Source organism: Manacus vitellinus, unplaced genomic scaffold (assembly GCF_001715985.3).
Source record: "Manacus vitellinus isolate BGI_N305 unplaced genomic scaffold, ASM171598v3 scaffold_14_pilon, whole genome shotgun sequence".
In the NCBI taxonomy this organism is placed as follows: domain Eukaryota; kingdom Metazoa; phylum Chordata; class Aves; order Passeriformes; family Pipridae; genus Manacus; species Manacus vitellinus.
The window spans coordinates 12,749,558-12,765,680 of NW_021939063.1; the positions used below are offsets into that span (position 1 = coordinate 12,749,558).

The window sequence follows — 16,123 nt, forward strand, 5'->3', positions numbered from 1 at the left end:
AACAGTTACTGCTATAGTTCTCAAATTCTCATTCCAAAAACATGAGAGTTTTTACGAGGAAACTGGACTTTTAATTCCTTCTTTTGTTGATACCATTTGTCAGGTCAGATTATTAAACATTACTGGCCTGTGTGAAAGAAACATGGACAAAGTCCCAGCCTGTCTCATGATCGGGTATTTATAGGGAGCTATTAATGGACATGGGCTCTACAGAGATCATTTGCAATCCTGAAAATATCACTTTCAACTTAATAATTACTTCTTCAAAGTGTGAGGTCTTCCCTCTTTCAGAAGGTGAGGAAAACCAGTATATTTTCTCAATTCATAGGAAAATTAGTAGTCAGTTTGTGAAAAAGAAGTAGTCTAGACTTAAAATGTTTCTGTACTCACTGTGCCGTAGTATAATCCATTACTAACAGTCTGTGTATGTTGCTAATAATATTTCTCTTCTTTGCTACATGTGCTATTACAGAGCAAGGCCTTGCAATCACACATTAGGTGGATCAGGTAACAAATTAAATGCTGCAGGTTTGCTGTGAATTACTGCTGCCCAACTTTAGGATGTTTCTAGAATTACTCCAAACTTTGTAAGTGACATGTTGACAACTTCCTTAATTTTGCTGTGCTCATTCATTTTGCCAATTTGTTTACTTGCTTTCAGTTTTACTTATTTATTTTATTTTATTTTTCCCTGTAGTTTTGAGGGTTTCTTTCAGGCCAACTGTCTTGGAAGACAGAGGTGGATGTTTTGATGAGGTAAAACAGATGAGAGGTTTGAGCCTAACAGACCATCTGTGATTTAAACCTATAATAGCATGTAGCTGAATATACAGAAGGACAGTGGGACTGCTTAACAGTCTTAACACATATGCTTAACACATAAATACTATGCTATTTAGTGATCAGTTTGATTGTTAATGATTTTTTATTATTTCTTCTTAAATTTTAACATTTAGCCCTAATATAGTACCTGTTGGATTTAATTCTATGTTCCATTGTTTGTCTTGCAATCTTCAATTGAACCCTTTCAATATGGAGAAGTTTTACGTGTTTGGATTTTGGGTTTGGTTTTGGTTGATTTTTGTTGTTTTGTTTTGTTGTTTGTTTTTTTTTTAAATAATGCTATTCTTAAGCTTTTGTGTGTTATTAACTCAACTGTGGTTACACCAGTGTGTTTTATTTCTGCTTGTATTTGGATATATACTGTTGCAGTATTTTGGATATATCCCTTAAAAGTCTCAGAAGCAAACAGGCATGCATGGATGGAGGCAGAATTGTGAGTTTATCTGTTGTAAAAGGCAGTAGATTTGGTACATAAGGTGGTGAAGTTGGTGTTTTTCCAAGCATGTTTGATGTTGTTTCAGTTGGATGGCTGGTGCACATAATAGCACAAATCTCCAATACTTTCCTGACTACCAGGTATTGCCCTAACAATGTCTTTGTTGAAACAGTTTGAACAAGAGCTGTTATTAAAAAATTTCATGTCCTTCACTTGCCCTTCCCTTCCAGGCCTGCTGTGAACAAACAGGAAAAGCATCCTGTGTTTTATTGCACAATTGTTTTCCCACTAAGGAAACATCAGAGCTTGATTGTGATGATATTTGAGTGTCTAAATGACTTAAGAGGGAATGACTGTTTATCTAAAAGCAAAGCTTTGCCTATTTTTGTTGCTTTCTAGGAAGCAACGCCAGAACAAGTAGCTATTCTGTATGTTCAGTCTGTGGAACAGAGAAAAAAGCTGGGACATGCTACAGGAGTAGAAAACCTTTACTCTGTTCTAAATAGAATAATTCTGCAGTGCAAACCTAAACCCTTGGGAGAAGGCTGAAGCTTGAGATGGAAGTTCCAATTCATTTATTTTAAGCTGTGTTCATTTCTCTCGATACTGTAACAGTGACTGCTGTTTCTGTTACTTCAGATTGAACCTGAAGATTTAACATCTGCTTCCAATTAAAAAGCAGTGTTTCCCTGCACAAAGTGATCCAGGTTGTGCTGGTTTGCCATGTATAATTCTATGTATATGTTTGATGACAATTCTGATGAAGAAATCCCTACCCAGCAAGCTATTCAGGAAAGCTTACAAGAGAGGCATAAAATTGAAACAAGTGGCTGTGCAACAGAGGCTGAAAGGTAATAAGTTAATGCTTCTATTTTGGGTTTTGGCATTATTGTAAGCATATGGTAACCTTTCTTTCCTTTGTGACTCCCTACGTTGGATTGCTCTGGCCTTGTCTCATGGGTGCTGGAAACCATTGGTAGCTCACTTGGTCTGAGTTCTCCATGAAAAAGTATTCCTGTTTCCTTGAAAATATGGGAATGTATGAACCTTTCAGATGATGTGTTACATCAATATCTAAAGGAGTACAAGGCTTTATAAAGAAGATAAGTAGGTGATGTAAAATTAGATTAATATGGTAGCTTCCCCTCATCTTAGTATTTAATTTTTTATGTGAAAAATTCAATATTTATGATGTCAGGGGAAGACCAGCAAAAACTGTTTTAATGTGATAAACCCTGACAAAATTCATGTAACTTAGAGAAATCTAACATGTAGTCTAGACTTGAGTATTTTAATTAAGGTATAATTATATCCTGAACTTCACATTAATTTTTACTTCTCACTCTATTCTTGTTCTGTTTGTGCAGTTTCCAGTCTACTGCAAGTGAAGAACATGGAAAGATAATTGCAGCAATTCAGACAGTTAAGTACAAATACTTCACACTAAGCCTGTACTCCTGGGAATTGCTGAGCAATGCCTACATTTGAGGTGTTTGATCACCTGATTTAAGTGCAGTTTTTCTTTATATAGTCTTGGGAAGAATAAGACAACTAAAACCAGGACATCCAAACTAACTTACTAGATAGGATCATGGTAATGGGATGGGTTCAAGTGTCACCCTTTTCAGAAATTCCAGTGCTTCATCTCCTGAAATTAGGGGAAAATTCCAGGCCTTTCTTTTAAAATAAGCAGTTTTGAAGTATAAATTTATTAGTCAATTAATACTTCATAACATTTTTCACTTTGCAAGATACCCAGATTAAAAAGCTTTCTCTACCTGAAGTGTTCCAATACTGTTCCTTAACTGCAAAACTTTAGTGTATTCCAATATGAGATGCAATATTGCTCGAGAGGATTGTACTTGAAATATTTTAGTAATGTTATTGTAAGGTTTTTTTCCATGATTAATTCAAAATGCTTTGTGAGTCAATGTTAATCACTGATTGTTGCATTCTTGTAAACTTTCCTCTGAGAAAAAATTGCTCTGACAAAGCAGGTTGTTTATTCTAGATACACTGATGGGATAAATGGCACTCAATGTATTAGTTGCCTGAATTTTGTCTTATGGTTAGTAATGGGATATGTGTCTGTCTTAAAACACCACAGGCCAAGAAGAGACCTTGAAGAAGTTGGTGAAGCACAGTTCTGCCTTTGAAGAAGCAGATGAGCAAGGCTGGCTTCCTGTGCACAAAGCTGCAGCACAGCTAAATAAGAACATCCTTGAAATAACTATGAAAGGTACAGAGTCCTCCTGGTTTTCCACCAAAAAGTTTTTACAAAAGTGAGTTTAATCAATCAGCCATATTCAAATGTGTTCTGCTGTTCTGCATTTCAGCCTCCAATGCCAGTACGTGGGAACAGACCACTCTAAAAGGGGAAACACCTCTGCTGGTGGCAGTAAGGAACTGCTTTGTGGAGAACGTCTGCCTGCTCCTGATCAATGGCTGCAATCCCAATGTTAAGAATGAAGAGGGAGATTCTCCTTTAGTTATAGGTGAATACCTTATTTAGGGGTGGAGAGGTGAGGGAATTAGGTGTTCTGTGTTCATTTCATTTACTTCCCTCAGTTTGGGCTATGATGCCATAATTCTTACTGAATCCTAGCCAAAAAAATGGAAGTGTGTTCTCATTATCTGAGTTCTAAAGGAGCACTATAAGTTTCTTGGATTAACCTGTACATTTTTCAGTATTGGAAGGGGGTTTTTTCCAAAACTGTTGTTAAAGAAAAAGAGCCTACCAACCATCTATAGGATCCCCAGTCTATCCCTGTGAAATGGCTGAAGCTTCTAGTCAGGGCCACCTGCTTACAAAAGATGTAGAGAATTCCTAGACATTTTTGAAGTGCACAATATTAAAATGCATCATCCCATAAGATGGGGATGTATGGGATTTATCTAAAGCTGCTGTGTAGGTTCCAGATAATGGCACATCACAGCTCATATCACAGGATGCTGTCAGGGGTATTTCAAGCAGCTGTGGCATATGAAGCTTCTCAGCCTAAGCTATCTTGATGGAGGACACTTGCTACCCTGCACAGCCTGGAAGATCAAAGAGAGAAGGAGGGAAGGAGGGAAAGCCAATGCAAATTTCTCTTTTAAGATCCTTACGGACTCAACAGTTCAGGCTTATTAAGCTAAGAAGGTATATGACACAATGATTTTAAACTTTGTTTCATATTGTAGTAACTGCTTATGAAGTTTAAATGGAGCTCTGCTGACAGCTCCTGACTCCACCAAGGCCCTGGATGTGGCCTCCATCTAGTGGTAAGGAAAGCTGTGTTCTGTTCCATCACCAAACACAACAGAGGATTACAGAGAGAGATTACCATAACATGGTTTATTTTTATGGTTAGTGCTGTCCTGGAAGCAAAGAACAGACTTGTTGATAAGTTAAACCTTTCAGTGTAGGGTGACGTTTCTCAGTGTATAAAGAGCACTGCAGGAACAGCTCTCCTGGGCTGCCACATTGCAGAAGCCACAGTGTGTGGAATAGCATTGAATAACATTCTGTCTGATGCTTTGCTTGTTGTGCTACAGCAATTAAACAGGATTCCTATGAGATTGCCTCCTTGTTGATAAGATCTGGTGCCAAAGTGGATTTGCAGTGTGTCCACAAGAGAACTGCTCTACACGAGGCAGCCAGACTGGGCAGGAAGGATCTGGTGGAGCTTCTCCTTCATTCCGGAGCGGATCCTGACCCTCGCAGTGGATATGGGCTCACACCTCTAGCACTGGCTGCACAGATGGGACACACAGAAATTATGGAGCTCTTACTGCACAAAGGTAAGACTTTATAATATAGGATCTTACAGGGAGAGAAGGCTCAGGGTGGGGGTCTGTCATCAGGGTTATAAATGAGGGAATGGAATAAAGAATGCGGAGCCAGATTCTCCTCAGTGGTGCCCAATAACAGGACAAGAGGCAATGGGCACCAACTGAAACCTGGCAAATTCTGTCTTGGAAGGGTGGCTGAACACTGGGACAGGTCATGCAGATTTGTGGAATCTCCTTCCTTGGAGACACTAAAACCCTGACTGGATGCTGTCCTGGGCAACCTGCTGTTGCTGACCCTGCTTGAGCACAGGGCTGGACTGGACATTCTTCAGAGATCCTTTCCAACCTCAGCTACTCTGTGGTTCTGTTTTTAGTAACATGTAGCTTCAGTGGTGGTGTTCTTCAAGTGAATAGAAATTGGGAGCCACACGTGCAGTACTGAAATGTTTAAAGCCCAAATGGGACAAAGCGAGTCCTTGTCCCAACAGAGAAAAGTATTCCTGAATGCAGAGGCCAAAAATTGTTCTTATCTCAGTACCCATATACATAGGCTAAAGTATTTAGTCTATTTACATACATTTTTATTAGTCTTCTGCAAGTTCTGTGATTGGATTAAAACTGATTATTGTAAGATATCCTTTAGAAACAGCAGCAGAAATAATTCGCCTTACTAAAGAATATTAAGTGCTATCTGCACCAAGAGGGTTGTTATGATGTAGTTAAGTAAAGGCCTGATAAAAATCACATTTTATAAGGTTAAAATAATATATTAATATTTTATTTCACAAATGTTTTATATTTGTAATTGTTTTTAAATGCTCTATTGTTTTCTCATGTGGACAGGTCATCTTAGGGAAGGCCTGACAACATTTATTGTGGGGAATTTTACATGGTGGTTCAGCAGCACTGGAACTGGATTGCATGAACTTTTTGATACTGAGTTCTCTCATATTTACAGTTCTATCTGTCTGGTCTTTGTAAAGTAAAAGATTTGAAGAGCATTCTATGTAAGCCAAAAAGCAATTGTTTGGATGAATAAGAACCAAACCATTTGCTGGCCCAGTTCTAGCAGCAATTCTTACCATGTAATTGTATTCAAAGCACTTTGGACCATCTTGTTCCCAGGATTACATAAACACATCTAAAATCAAGGATCCAGCATGAAGGTTTGTTCCCACATTGGTTTTATTTGGTGAAGAATAAAATTCCCAATACCCATCACTGGAGGGTTGGAGACATTCATTATGGCTGGGTGTGTACAGTGACTCCTCTGAAAATCCTCACTGCTTCTTTCCAGGTGCAGATGTTCTTTCACAGGCAATGGATTGTGCTTCTGTATTATTTGAAGCAGCAGGAGGAGGAAATCCAGATTCTGTGAGTCTTTTACTAGAATATGGGGCTGATGCCAATGTACCAAAGCACTCGGGTCATTTGCCAATCCACAGAGCTGCATATAGAGGACACTTTCTGTGAGTTAATATACTTAAAAATCAAGTAGTAATGATACCAGAAATATTAATTTTGCTAATCCTATCTCATTCAAAGCAGGCAGCAAATCTGAAGTTCTGTACAAGGAATTGGTTTTGACTGTGTAAATATACCATTCTGTGTCTGAATGTAAGAGACCAGTCAGTGTTAAATCACTTTATCCTAAACATTTTAATCCCTGTAGTATTTCCCTACTTGTCACAAATAATAACACTGTCCAGGCTGATGCTGAGGTTCTTGGGATGTCCTCACTCTCTTTTGGTCTGTGTCTCATTTCCATCCTATCACAGCAAGGTGAATATACCAAACAGGCAAATAGAGTTAAGGAATAAGAGTTATCCTTATTTAAAAGACAGTAAGGTTACTGGAAGATATTTTAGCTAAAATCACAACCAGTAAGTGAGAAACAAGAATCTGAGGATTCTTAATTCCTATGGTAAGATTTTAAATGTATTAAGTTATATTTAAACTTAAATGTATATATTACATTTTAGATTATATCTATTCATGTTAAAATATAGTATATTCTATTAATTACCTAATTCCTACAGGTTAAGCAATAATATTGTGCTCTTGACATTTAGGAAAAGCTTCTATTGAAAAGGAAACCTCTAGCAAGGAATGGGGTTGTTAATGAAATAAATATATATATATATAAATGGAATATAGATTAATATTTTTATTCTATTATAGTATAATAGAATAATATTTTACGTATAGCAGGTGTTAAGTCAGTATCCATTGAAATTTAATTGTTAGCAATTCAAGTCAATACTTGTCAAGGTACTGATTTAGTAGATTAAGATGATTTTTACAGTCATGATGAATTCTGAAGTCCAGCAACACAGAGAAATTCCAAGATGAATTAAGTGAAGCAATATGTTTAAGAACCTGAGATTCTTCTTTTTTAAAATTTTTCAGAGCCCTAAAATATTTAGTTCCAGTTACTGATTTTGCTGCCATTAAAGAAAGTGGGATAAGTCCAGTTCACTCAGCAGCAGCAGGAGCACATCCACAGTGCCTCGAGTTTCTCCTCAAGTCTGGGTTTGATGCCAATTTTATGCTGGATCAGCGAGTTCGCAAAGGCTACGATGACCACCGCAAATCAGCCCTGTATTTCGCTGTGTCCAACGGGGATCTCTGTTCCACACGGCTGCTGCTCAACGCCGGAGCCCTGACAAACCAGGATCCCATCAACTGTCTGCAAATCGCCCTGAGGATGGGCAATTACGAGTTAATGAACCTGCTGCTCCGCCACGGGGCCAACGTGAATTACTTCTGCAGGGTGAACACCACGCACTTCCCCTCGGCGCTGCAGTACGCCCTGAAGGACGAGGTCATGCTCAGGATGCTGCTCAACTACGGGTACAACGTGCAGCGCTGCTTTGACTGCCCCGGGGGAAACCACTGCCACTCGCAGTATGTCACTGACGGCTGGACCTCCACTGTCATCAAAGACACGATGGTGAGTGCAGCACACGGCCCCGTGTGCTGTGCTGCTACCAGTGTCCCTCCTAAAACTGAATGAAAAGGGACGTAGTGCAGCGTCAGAAAAGGAAGGTTTGAAACTGTAAGGCAGTTTATACATAAAGATAGGAATAGACAGGGCTTTAAAATCGAATAGATGTTGCCACGAGGCCTGCTTCATGGCAGAAAACGATTGCAAACTGTATTTCTGATTTGTGAAAAAATAGCTTATGATATCTGATGATCACTATGGCATTGGTTTTCCAGAGCAGTCTTGTCCATGCTGTGAGAGCAGGGACTTGCAGGCTGGCTCCCTGCCCTGTCCTGTACGGTAACACCAACACTGGAAGGCTGTTCTAAACACCCTGGAGCTGGCAGGATAAGCACTGAGCAGCAGTTAACAAGCCTGGACCAACCTAAAGAGGGTCCTGGAGACACCCATCAGTGTCATTGAGCAGCAGTTTGTAAAGTCCATTTGAAACTGATAAACCCTTCTTTAACTAAAGGGCTGAGGGGTGCACTGGGCTGGTGGATCCCCCTGTTCAGCATGCTAGGACAGGAGTCTAAATTCCCCTTAGGTATTCGTAGCACTTTTTTTTAAGCATTTAGGTACCAAATATGCAGTTGCTTAAGTTTATTTTTGGATCTAGTACAAAATAACCATCTCTCAGATTTTCAGATTCTACTGGTGAGGCTTAACACAAGCTGTGACAGCCTCTGAAGCCCCTTGAGTGACAGAACACTCGTTCTGCCTTGGCTTCTCCTCAAGTCATTCAGTTGCTCTTGTCCTGCATAGACAGAAATCATTTGCAGCAGTATTGAATAGTATCTCATTAAACATTCTCTCAGTTCTGTGAAGTGATAACCTTGTCATGGCTGAAGCACCTGTCTGGGAAGGTAGTGCGAGTGATGTTAGACTATGTTGATCACGTCAAGATCTGCTGGAAGCTTGAAGCAGTCCTCAAAGAACAGAAACTCTGGCCAGACATCCATTTCATTTTAAGTAAGTATCTGTTTACATTTGAAATGAAAACAAGCTGTTTGGGGACTGGGGCCTTTTTGCTGGTAGTATTTTCATTTGCATTCTCATTTCTAGCAAATCCTCGCTCTCTGAAGCATCTCTGTCGTCTGAAGATCCGGGAGTGCATGGGCCGGCTGCGGCTCCGCTGCCCTGTCTTCATGACCTTCCTTCCACTGCCAAACTGCCTGAAAGACTACATACTGTACAAGGAATATGACCTTTATGGACAGGAAAACTTCACAGGAATCTACAACTTCAGCTGTACATAAGTATTAGCTCTATATTTTAAAGGGAATGTTATCATGGATAAGACTGTTGTGCAGCTGCTTTTTTCTTTGGGGATTTTATCTCCTATGTGTATTAAGGAACGCCAGCATTCCCCTCTTGCCCCCTGAAGAAACTAGGGAGAACCCCAAAATGTAAGTATTGATGATCCCATTCTACATATCTCCTGGACTATGACCTACCTGAGAGTTGTGGCAACAGTATTTTAAATGCCTACTGTGACATGTTGAGGAAATGTAAAATGCAGGGCTGCAATCCTTGTGTTACTGCTCAGTTAAACCCTGTTGTATCAGATAACCCTACCCCCACTGCAGGGTTAAACCCAGGGTTTAGTAAAAGGTCAGGGATTTAACTAAAACCAGGAAGGGACGTAGTTCTTTTTTCTCTTGTACTTTCTCTTCTTTTCACAAGAAGTTTTTATTTGTGAGGTTCTACAATGACCTTCTGAAGAGCAGCTCAAGTAGATTTTTTTTTTTTGCTCACCCTATCAAGCAATCCCACATTCTAGGCAATGTAATGGGATTAAGCTACAGAAACCTCTGCTTATCCCAGCAGCTCGTGTGACATACCAGTGTTTCAACAGGGCAGCACTGCTGAAAGCTGTTAGTTCTGCAGCTCATGCTCAGGGGCTGGTACGTCTCATCCACCATGGACTTTGATTACTCTCTCTCTAGAACTAGGCTTTCCTTTTACAGTGCTGGCCAAAGCCATGCTTGCAATTTTTGAAGTTTATCTCCATAGAGCTGCAGCTTAAGCTTTTGGAGCACTGTTATTTTAGGAAGTCTGACAGAAGTATTAGGAATACCTATAGCACGCCTGTATTTTCTAGCAGTACTGCAAATGTCAGTTCATATTTTAGAAAAAAAAAGAAGTTCATCAACACATTTGGCATTAGTAGTATTTATTCCTTCATTATCAAGTAAGCATATTTTTTTTTTCTAGTTATACATGCATCTTTATCACGGAAGTTACAGAATTCAAAAGTCTGCTTTTCCCCAGAAAAATCTACAAACCTTATAAAATACAAATTTAACCATAATGTAGTTATGACCCATGGCTTTTTACATGGTGCTTATCATATAGTAACCTACTGAAGCCCGTGAAGGTGAGTCCAGTACCCAGGTTGGTGCTGTGCTGTTCCCATAACACCAGCTCTGCAGGGCCTGTCACTGTCCTGTGTGACAGCCCCACCACAGGCACTGCACAGCCCCTGCCACAGCCCCACCACGGGCACTGCACAGCCCCTGCCATGGCTCCTCCTCAGCTTCAGTCTTGGATTGTTGCAAAAATAAGTTATCAGCATTCCCAAGTATAACAACTTCCTCTGAGGTTATCTGGCAATATGTATGGAAATGGAGAGAACTGAGCTACACTTGATGACAGAGGGAGATAACTGCATGTTAGAGCTTTGTTTAATGGAAGGGAACACGTCCTGTCACCAGTAATGGTACTTCCTGAAAGTCAGTATTATGAGAAATGCAGGAGGCTTTTGCATCAGTACAAGTCCCACCCAGAAAGTTACGAGAGTTAAGCTTTTATTTAATCTACAAAATGCTGACTGGAGCCCTGGCACAATAGGGTTACTGTCCATGTTTCCAAGATTAAGACACAACAATCAGAGTTGACATAAATATGCCATTGGTGGTTTTTAATACAGCTATTCAGGGAAAATGTGCAAGTCAGTCTCAAACATTGCAAAAATCACTTACACTTCACCAGAACAGGACCAATCCAGAACATCATTGTAAGAATTTGACCACTCCACTCTATTATAAAAATGACCAGAAAGATTGTACAAAGTCCTTGTCTTGCAATACAAAGTTCATTAGGAATACAAGTGCATTCACAATGACACACTGACTTATTCTTGTCATGACAACTTAGATACCACTGTGGCAAAGGAAAAAAGAAAAGCAACTTAGTGCTTGATTAAAAAGAAAAGCCTTGGAGACTAATTACCTTGCAAGAATTTTTGTAATACAGATCAAGAGAAATAATATAAAATATCAGCTTTTGCTGTCGGACTAGACAATACCTCTATTAAATTCACTAAGCAGTGGCAGGTTTTCTTTCTCTAGGTGACTTATTTCTGAAATAACAAGAGACTATATTGTTAACATAGTTCTCTCCATTGGCTCTTCCCAAATTCTGTGCAACTACTTAATCAGAATTTACCTTAAAACATAAACACAGTCAAATTTACCTCTTTATATCAATGTACATAAATTATAGCTTCATAAATCACTTCAGCTGTTTCAGGATTTTCAGCTCTGAGTTTACATCCATATAAAGAGAAAATCTGACAACTTTATAAGGGGAAATGTTCCTTAACCCTGAAATATTACTTTACTGTTAGATAGTAAATTGTCTTGATACAATTTCAAACCTAAACAGATTAAGGAAGCAAGACTATGATATTCAAATGACTTTACATTACTTGCTTGTAACCACTTATATATGGTTAAGTTGTACATGACTTTGCCCTTGTGCTCTGCTTTAGACTTGGCCACATCTACCAGAGCCCACAGAGGAGTGCCAGGGATTATCTATAATGCAATAAAATGCACACCCATAAGCACACTTGATATGTTTTATATAGATGCCATTACATACATAAAGAATGTATGTAGCTTGAAACAGCTGACAGCAAGACTTGCTTGTTCTGCAGCATGAAAACCTACAGAGTTACAAGGTTAACATCCCCTCACCTAAGGGCTAAAATTGTGGCAGGAACTATGAGGCTGCAATTAGCAACATAACAAGTTAATCCTGAACACCTCTGCCAATCAGTACCTGCACAAAGTCACTTCGAAATCATGGACTTGAAAGAATGTTTTCAGGAGTGACTAAAATAATAGTAGATGCACATGAAGCAAACTACAGCTTCAGGTGGAAGTACTTGTAAGATCAGCCTTTGAGTAAAAGGCAATAGGAAATAATGAACAGGAGAAACAAATTACAGGAGAGGAAATCAACCAGTAATTTAGTCACAATAATAAAATGCTCAGGTGGTGAAATCCTACCACAGCAGTTCCCAGCAGAACCCAGCAGAACCCAGCAGTTCCCACTAAAAGTCATGTTCTCAAGGAAAATACTAAGCATTCTGATTTCTTTTTTTAATTAACAAAACTGTTTTCTAATGAAGTAGTTCTAGACCTCATAGGAAGAAAAGGTACCAAATAGTTCTTTATTTTGGGAAGGAGACCATGGATAATAACTCAGCAACTATTTTTGCCTTGAGATAATTCTAATTACAGAGCTGTGTGATCCTTCCCTTGGGCAAAGCTCTCACCCCCCTGATAACTCAATGCACCATTCCCATCTGACTTCCTCCCCTCTGCTGACCTTCTTGCTCATTTTATACCAGTGAAACTCCCCTAAATAAGCAAAAAAACCAACCCCCTCATTTCATTCATGAAGATCAATCTGTTTTATTTACTCTCTTCAATCATGTCCCCTTCTTTAAGTGGTTAAGATGAAAATCATCCAACACAAGTGCAAGGCACCTCACTCCTATGCTGTCTGTTTTAGAAAATTACATTTAACAGCAATGGAAAACTACATTTCAGGCAATGGAAAGCCTGAAAATCAAATGGAATAATTCCAATCATGTATTGCTGAATCTGAAAAATCCCATACGGTGGTGAATTCACCTGCCACTTTATTTGCCTTTCTTCCCCACCTTTGCAGATTTAGATCTAAAATTGTAATAGTAGGTTTCAAGAAAAAAATACAGTAATTCCATTTTTGGACATTTCTTCAATAAGGCTAACGCAGAACAGGCTACACATCAGAAATGCTTTGTCATGAGACTGCTCATCTATTACCTGTCCTCCCTCTGGAGCCTGGGCTACTGCAGCTCAAGTGCTTAACACAATCCTTCCCTGACCAGATGAAGACTGGGTTCTAGACACTGGAGATCACTGATTTCATAGTCTTCCTGTGCTGTTTCTAAACTACTTCATCTTCAGCATGTACTTGAGAAAGATACAAGTCATAGCAGCAACCTTGAGCTGCCCTGTGATATTATTTGATAGAAAACAGAAATATCAGTAAATAAAAACAAACAAAAACCCCAAACTAATGAAACATGAACCAGAATAATTTGGAGAGACAAACTGGCTGCACTGCACTCTCTCTAAGCCTTGATTTAGGCCCAAAATGGGAAAAATTTGGATTTGCAGCCTCTGTACATTTTTGTGGGAAAGAATTAATATAGTCTCTTAAGGATACTAGATATGAAATAAAAATGCCACTCTCTTAAAAGAAGCCTCAGACTGGTGTGGTCCATGTGACTGTGTGGTAGCCAAATCTGGTCACAGGGCAATACCATTTGGCCTCACTGGGCAACAGCCATAGCAGGTATTTCTGCAAGTGTCTGGCTGCTCTGGGGCTGAAAAATGCACTGGAACAGGGCCTGGGAATTAACTTGGGAAGGGAACCTGGAGGCTCTTTGCTGCTCAGCTTCCCCCTCAAGCCAGGGGTGCTGTGACCCCTGTACTGTCACAGGTACTGTGACCCCTTTGGTGACTGCTCCAGCCCCTCCCTGGGCTGTGGTGCCACCAGCATCTGCTGGGAGCTGCTCCAACTCCTGCTTGTCTGCTCGTCCTGCTGCCAGGACAGGCACTGCTGCCCTTCTCTCCTGTCTCAGGAGTGATCAGTGAACTCCTGCACACACAGTCACAGCTCCAGCAGCAAGGGCAGGAGGAGCTGCTTTAGCCAGTGCAGGGCACTCCAGTGTGCAAGGAGAGCCCTCTGTGCACCTGCAGATGTGACCTGAGATTCCTCACTGACTCATCAGCACTGAGCAGCTCCAGCTATGAAGGGCTGGGCCATCACCAGCTGCTGGGGAGATACTCTGAAAATTGCTTCCATTCCTGAACACCAGAAATGCCCTGCAATGAACTGTAAACCATTCATAACTGTTATATTATAACTTGGACTATAAGTATATTTTTCTCTCTCTACATATCCTGTTATCTTCATGCCACTATTAGAGAGCTATTTATCTTCTGTTCCACTGGATTTTAATATTTATAGTAATTAGTGCAAAAATAAATATTTCTCTTCAAACAAGTTTTCTCTTCTGGATCAAAAGGTGAATGCACATCTAATACTATACAAAATAAATATTACACAGGGTATGGAATATGGAGTGCAGATTACAAGCTGTAAACAGACACTGCTTTGAAAAATGCTTTCCAGGATTGACTCTGGGATGTAGGATTAGCATCGTCTCTTACTTCAGAAATGGCAAATTCTGTTTGCAAAATCACTTTTTATAGAAAGACTTACAGAGCCTTAACTCCTTTGCAGTAGATGTACTGGCATCAATGCATTTACATAGGCCTAAGATTTTTCAAATGATGGAATTCCAAATGTTCTTGCAACTCTAAGCATGTTTTATAAAAGTGAACTCAAAGGCTTACAGCTCTTTATTCCAAGTACTGGGGAAAAACCAAGAACATGGCACTTGTGCTACAAGGCTATATACATTACTTCTATAATTTGATGAGGAATGCTTTTCCTCATGCAGCAAAGTTCAACTGCATCTCATCAGCTCTTATCTAGGTCTGACAGTATCTTTTTCTCCTGTTGAAAGAAGTCTTTCAGCATTATATTCACTCCAAAGAGACCCCAATGCAATATCATACAGTGCAAAACGAAACAAAAATGATCCTTCTGTCTAGAACTATTGCACATCTCACTGATGTTAATAAGGATTTTTCTTTCTAAATCTAAGAACAGTTATGTGCAACAAATTGGGTAAAGCTTAGCACTGTCTTATATTCACTTCTGTTTCCAGCAAGGTGTTCTCCATAGTGCAGTGTATAGAACGAGTTTCATGTACTGCTGAAGCCCAAGGGGAGTTTGAAGTTTTGCTTCAAAAGCAGTTAATTGCACAGAGAAGTAAGTGGGGAAAAAACCCACATTTTTTTTCCATACTGCAGAGAAGCCTTGAGAAAACATAAATTTGTAATAAACATGGCAGCATCACCATGCTTCATCTGGCATACGGAAGAGAAATTATACTGACAGGAAAATGGAAATCACTTAACTGAGAAATAAAAATCAAGGCATAATAGGGTCTATATATTGAGAAGTCTTTTCTATAATACAACAGACCCACCACCTACATCTCACTTCTTGTAGAACTTGTGCCTTTTCACCAGATATATCCATGATTCCAATTTTAATGAAGTGGGCAGCCTTAGGCTTCGGATTCTCTCTTCTTCTTTCCATCTTCTCCTAAATCACTGTCTTCAGACTGGCTACTGCTCAGGACTACAAACTGTCCTTCTCCACTGCTCTGGTTGGATCTGCTGGAAGCAGCTATCAACCGGCTCTGCTCCTCCAAGTCCTAATGGGAGGAGAGGGGTTGGGAAATCAGAACAAGAATATTACACTTAAAGCCATCTGGAATTGACAGAAGGATACCATTATTATGATTTCTAAACTCTCAATACTATCAGTGGACAGCTTTGTACAGAAGGAATGAAAAGAATGAATAGGAAACCAAAACATTCACCTTTCAGTAGCTGCACTATTAGAACAGCTCCCAGGTTAACACAGCTGCACCTACAGCCCACAGGGCACAGCAGGCCAGAACAACCATCCTCAGCTACACTGAGAAAGGCAATGGAGCTGGGAAGGGGCTGCAGCACAAGTCTGGTGAGAAACACCTGGGGCAATTGGGGTTACTTAGCCTGGAGAAAAGGAAGCTTGGGTGGGACCTTCTCACTCTCTACAACTGGCTGAAAAGAGGGTGTAGCCAGGTGGAGACCAGTCTCTTCTGCCAAGTAACAAGC

The 16,123-nt window shown here is 39.9% G+C and overlaps 2 protein-coding genes across 5 annotated transcripts in view; one reads left to right on the forward strand and one right to left on the reverse strand.

Moving 5' to 3' along the window:
- Positions 1–16,123, forward strand: part of ASB14 (ankyrin repeat and SOCS box containing 14) — a 20,445-nt gene continuing 4,322 nt past the window's right edge. Inside the window, exons 1-11 of one of the 4 annotated variants that reach the window (XM_018068524.3) lie at positions 1–587; positions 698–756; positions 1,919–2,130; positions 2,647–2,702; positions 3,387–3,518; positions 3,616–3,774; positions 4,817–5,062; positions 6,351–6,522; positions 7,463–8,006; positions 8,858–9,011; positions 9,105–13,580. In XM_018068524.3, the coding sequence (XP_017924013.1) occupies positions 2,003–2,130; positions 2,647–2,702; positions 3,387–3,518; positions 3,616–3,774; positions 4,817–5,062; positions 6,351–6,522; positions 7,463–8,006; positions 8,858–9,011; positions 9,105–9,298 (1,785 nt within the window). In that variant the 5' untranslated portion in view covers positions 1–587; positions 698–756; positions 1,919–2,002 and the 3' untranslated portion in view covers positions 9,299–13,580. Of the gene's footprint in view, positions 757–1,918; positions 2,131–2,646; positions 2,703–3,386; positions 3,519–3,615; positions 3,775–4,816; positions 5,063–6,350; positions 6,523–7,462; positions 8,007–8,857; positions 9,012–9,104; positions 13,581–16,123 lie in introns of those variants that run through there. The other 3 variants (XR_001920129.3, XM_018068523.3, XM_018068525.2) reach the window with 3 other exon arrangements.
- The window catches only part of APPL1 (adaptor protein, phosphotyrosine interacting with PH domain and leucine zipper 1), a 21,648-nt gene continuing 16,460 nt past the window's right edge, over positions 10,936–16,123 (reverse strand). Inside the window, exon 21 of the mRNA XM_029958254.1 lies at positions 10,936–15,675. Coding sequence (XP_029814114.1) covers positions 15,526–15,675 — 150 coding nt within the window. The 3' untranslated portion in view covers positions 10,936–15,525. The remainder of the gene's footprint in view (positions 15,676–16,123) is intronic.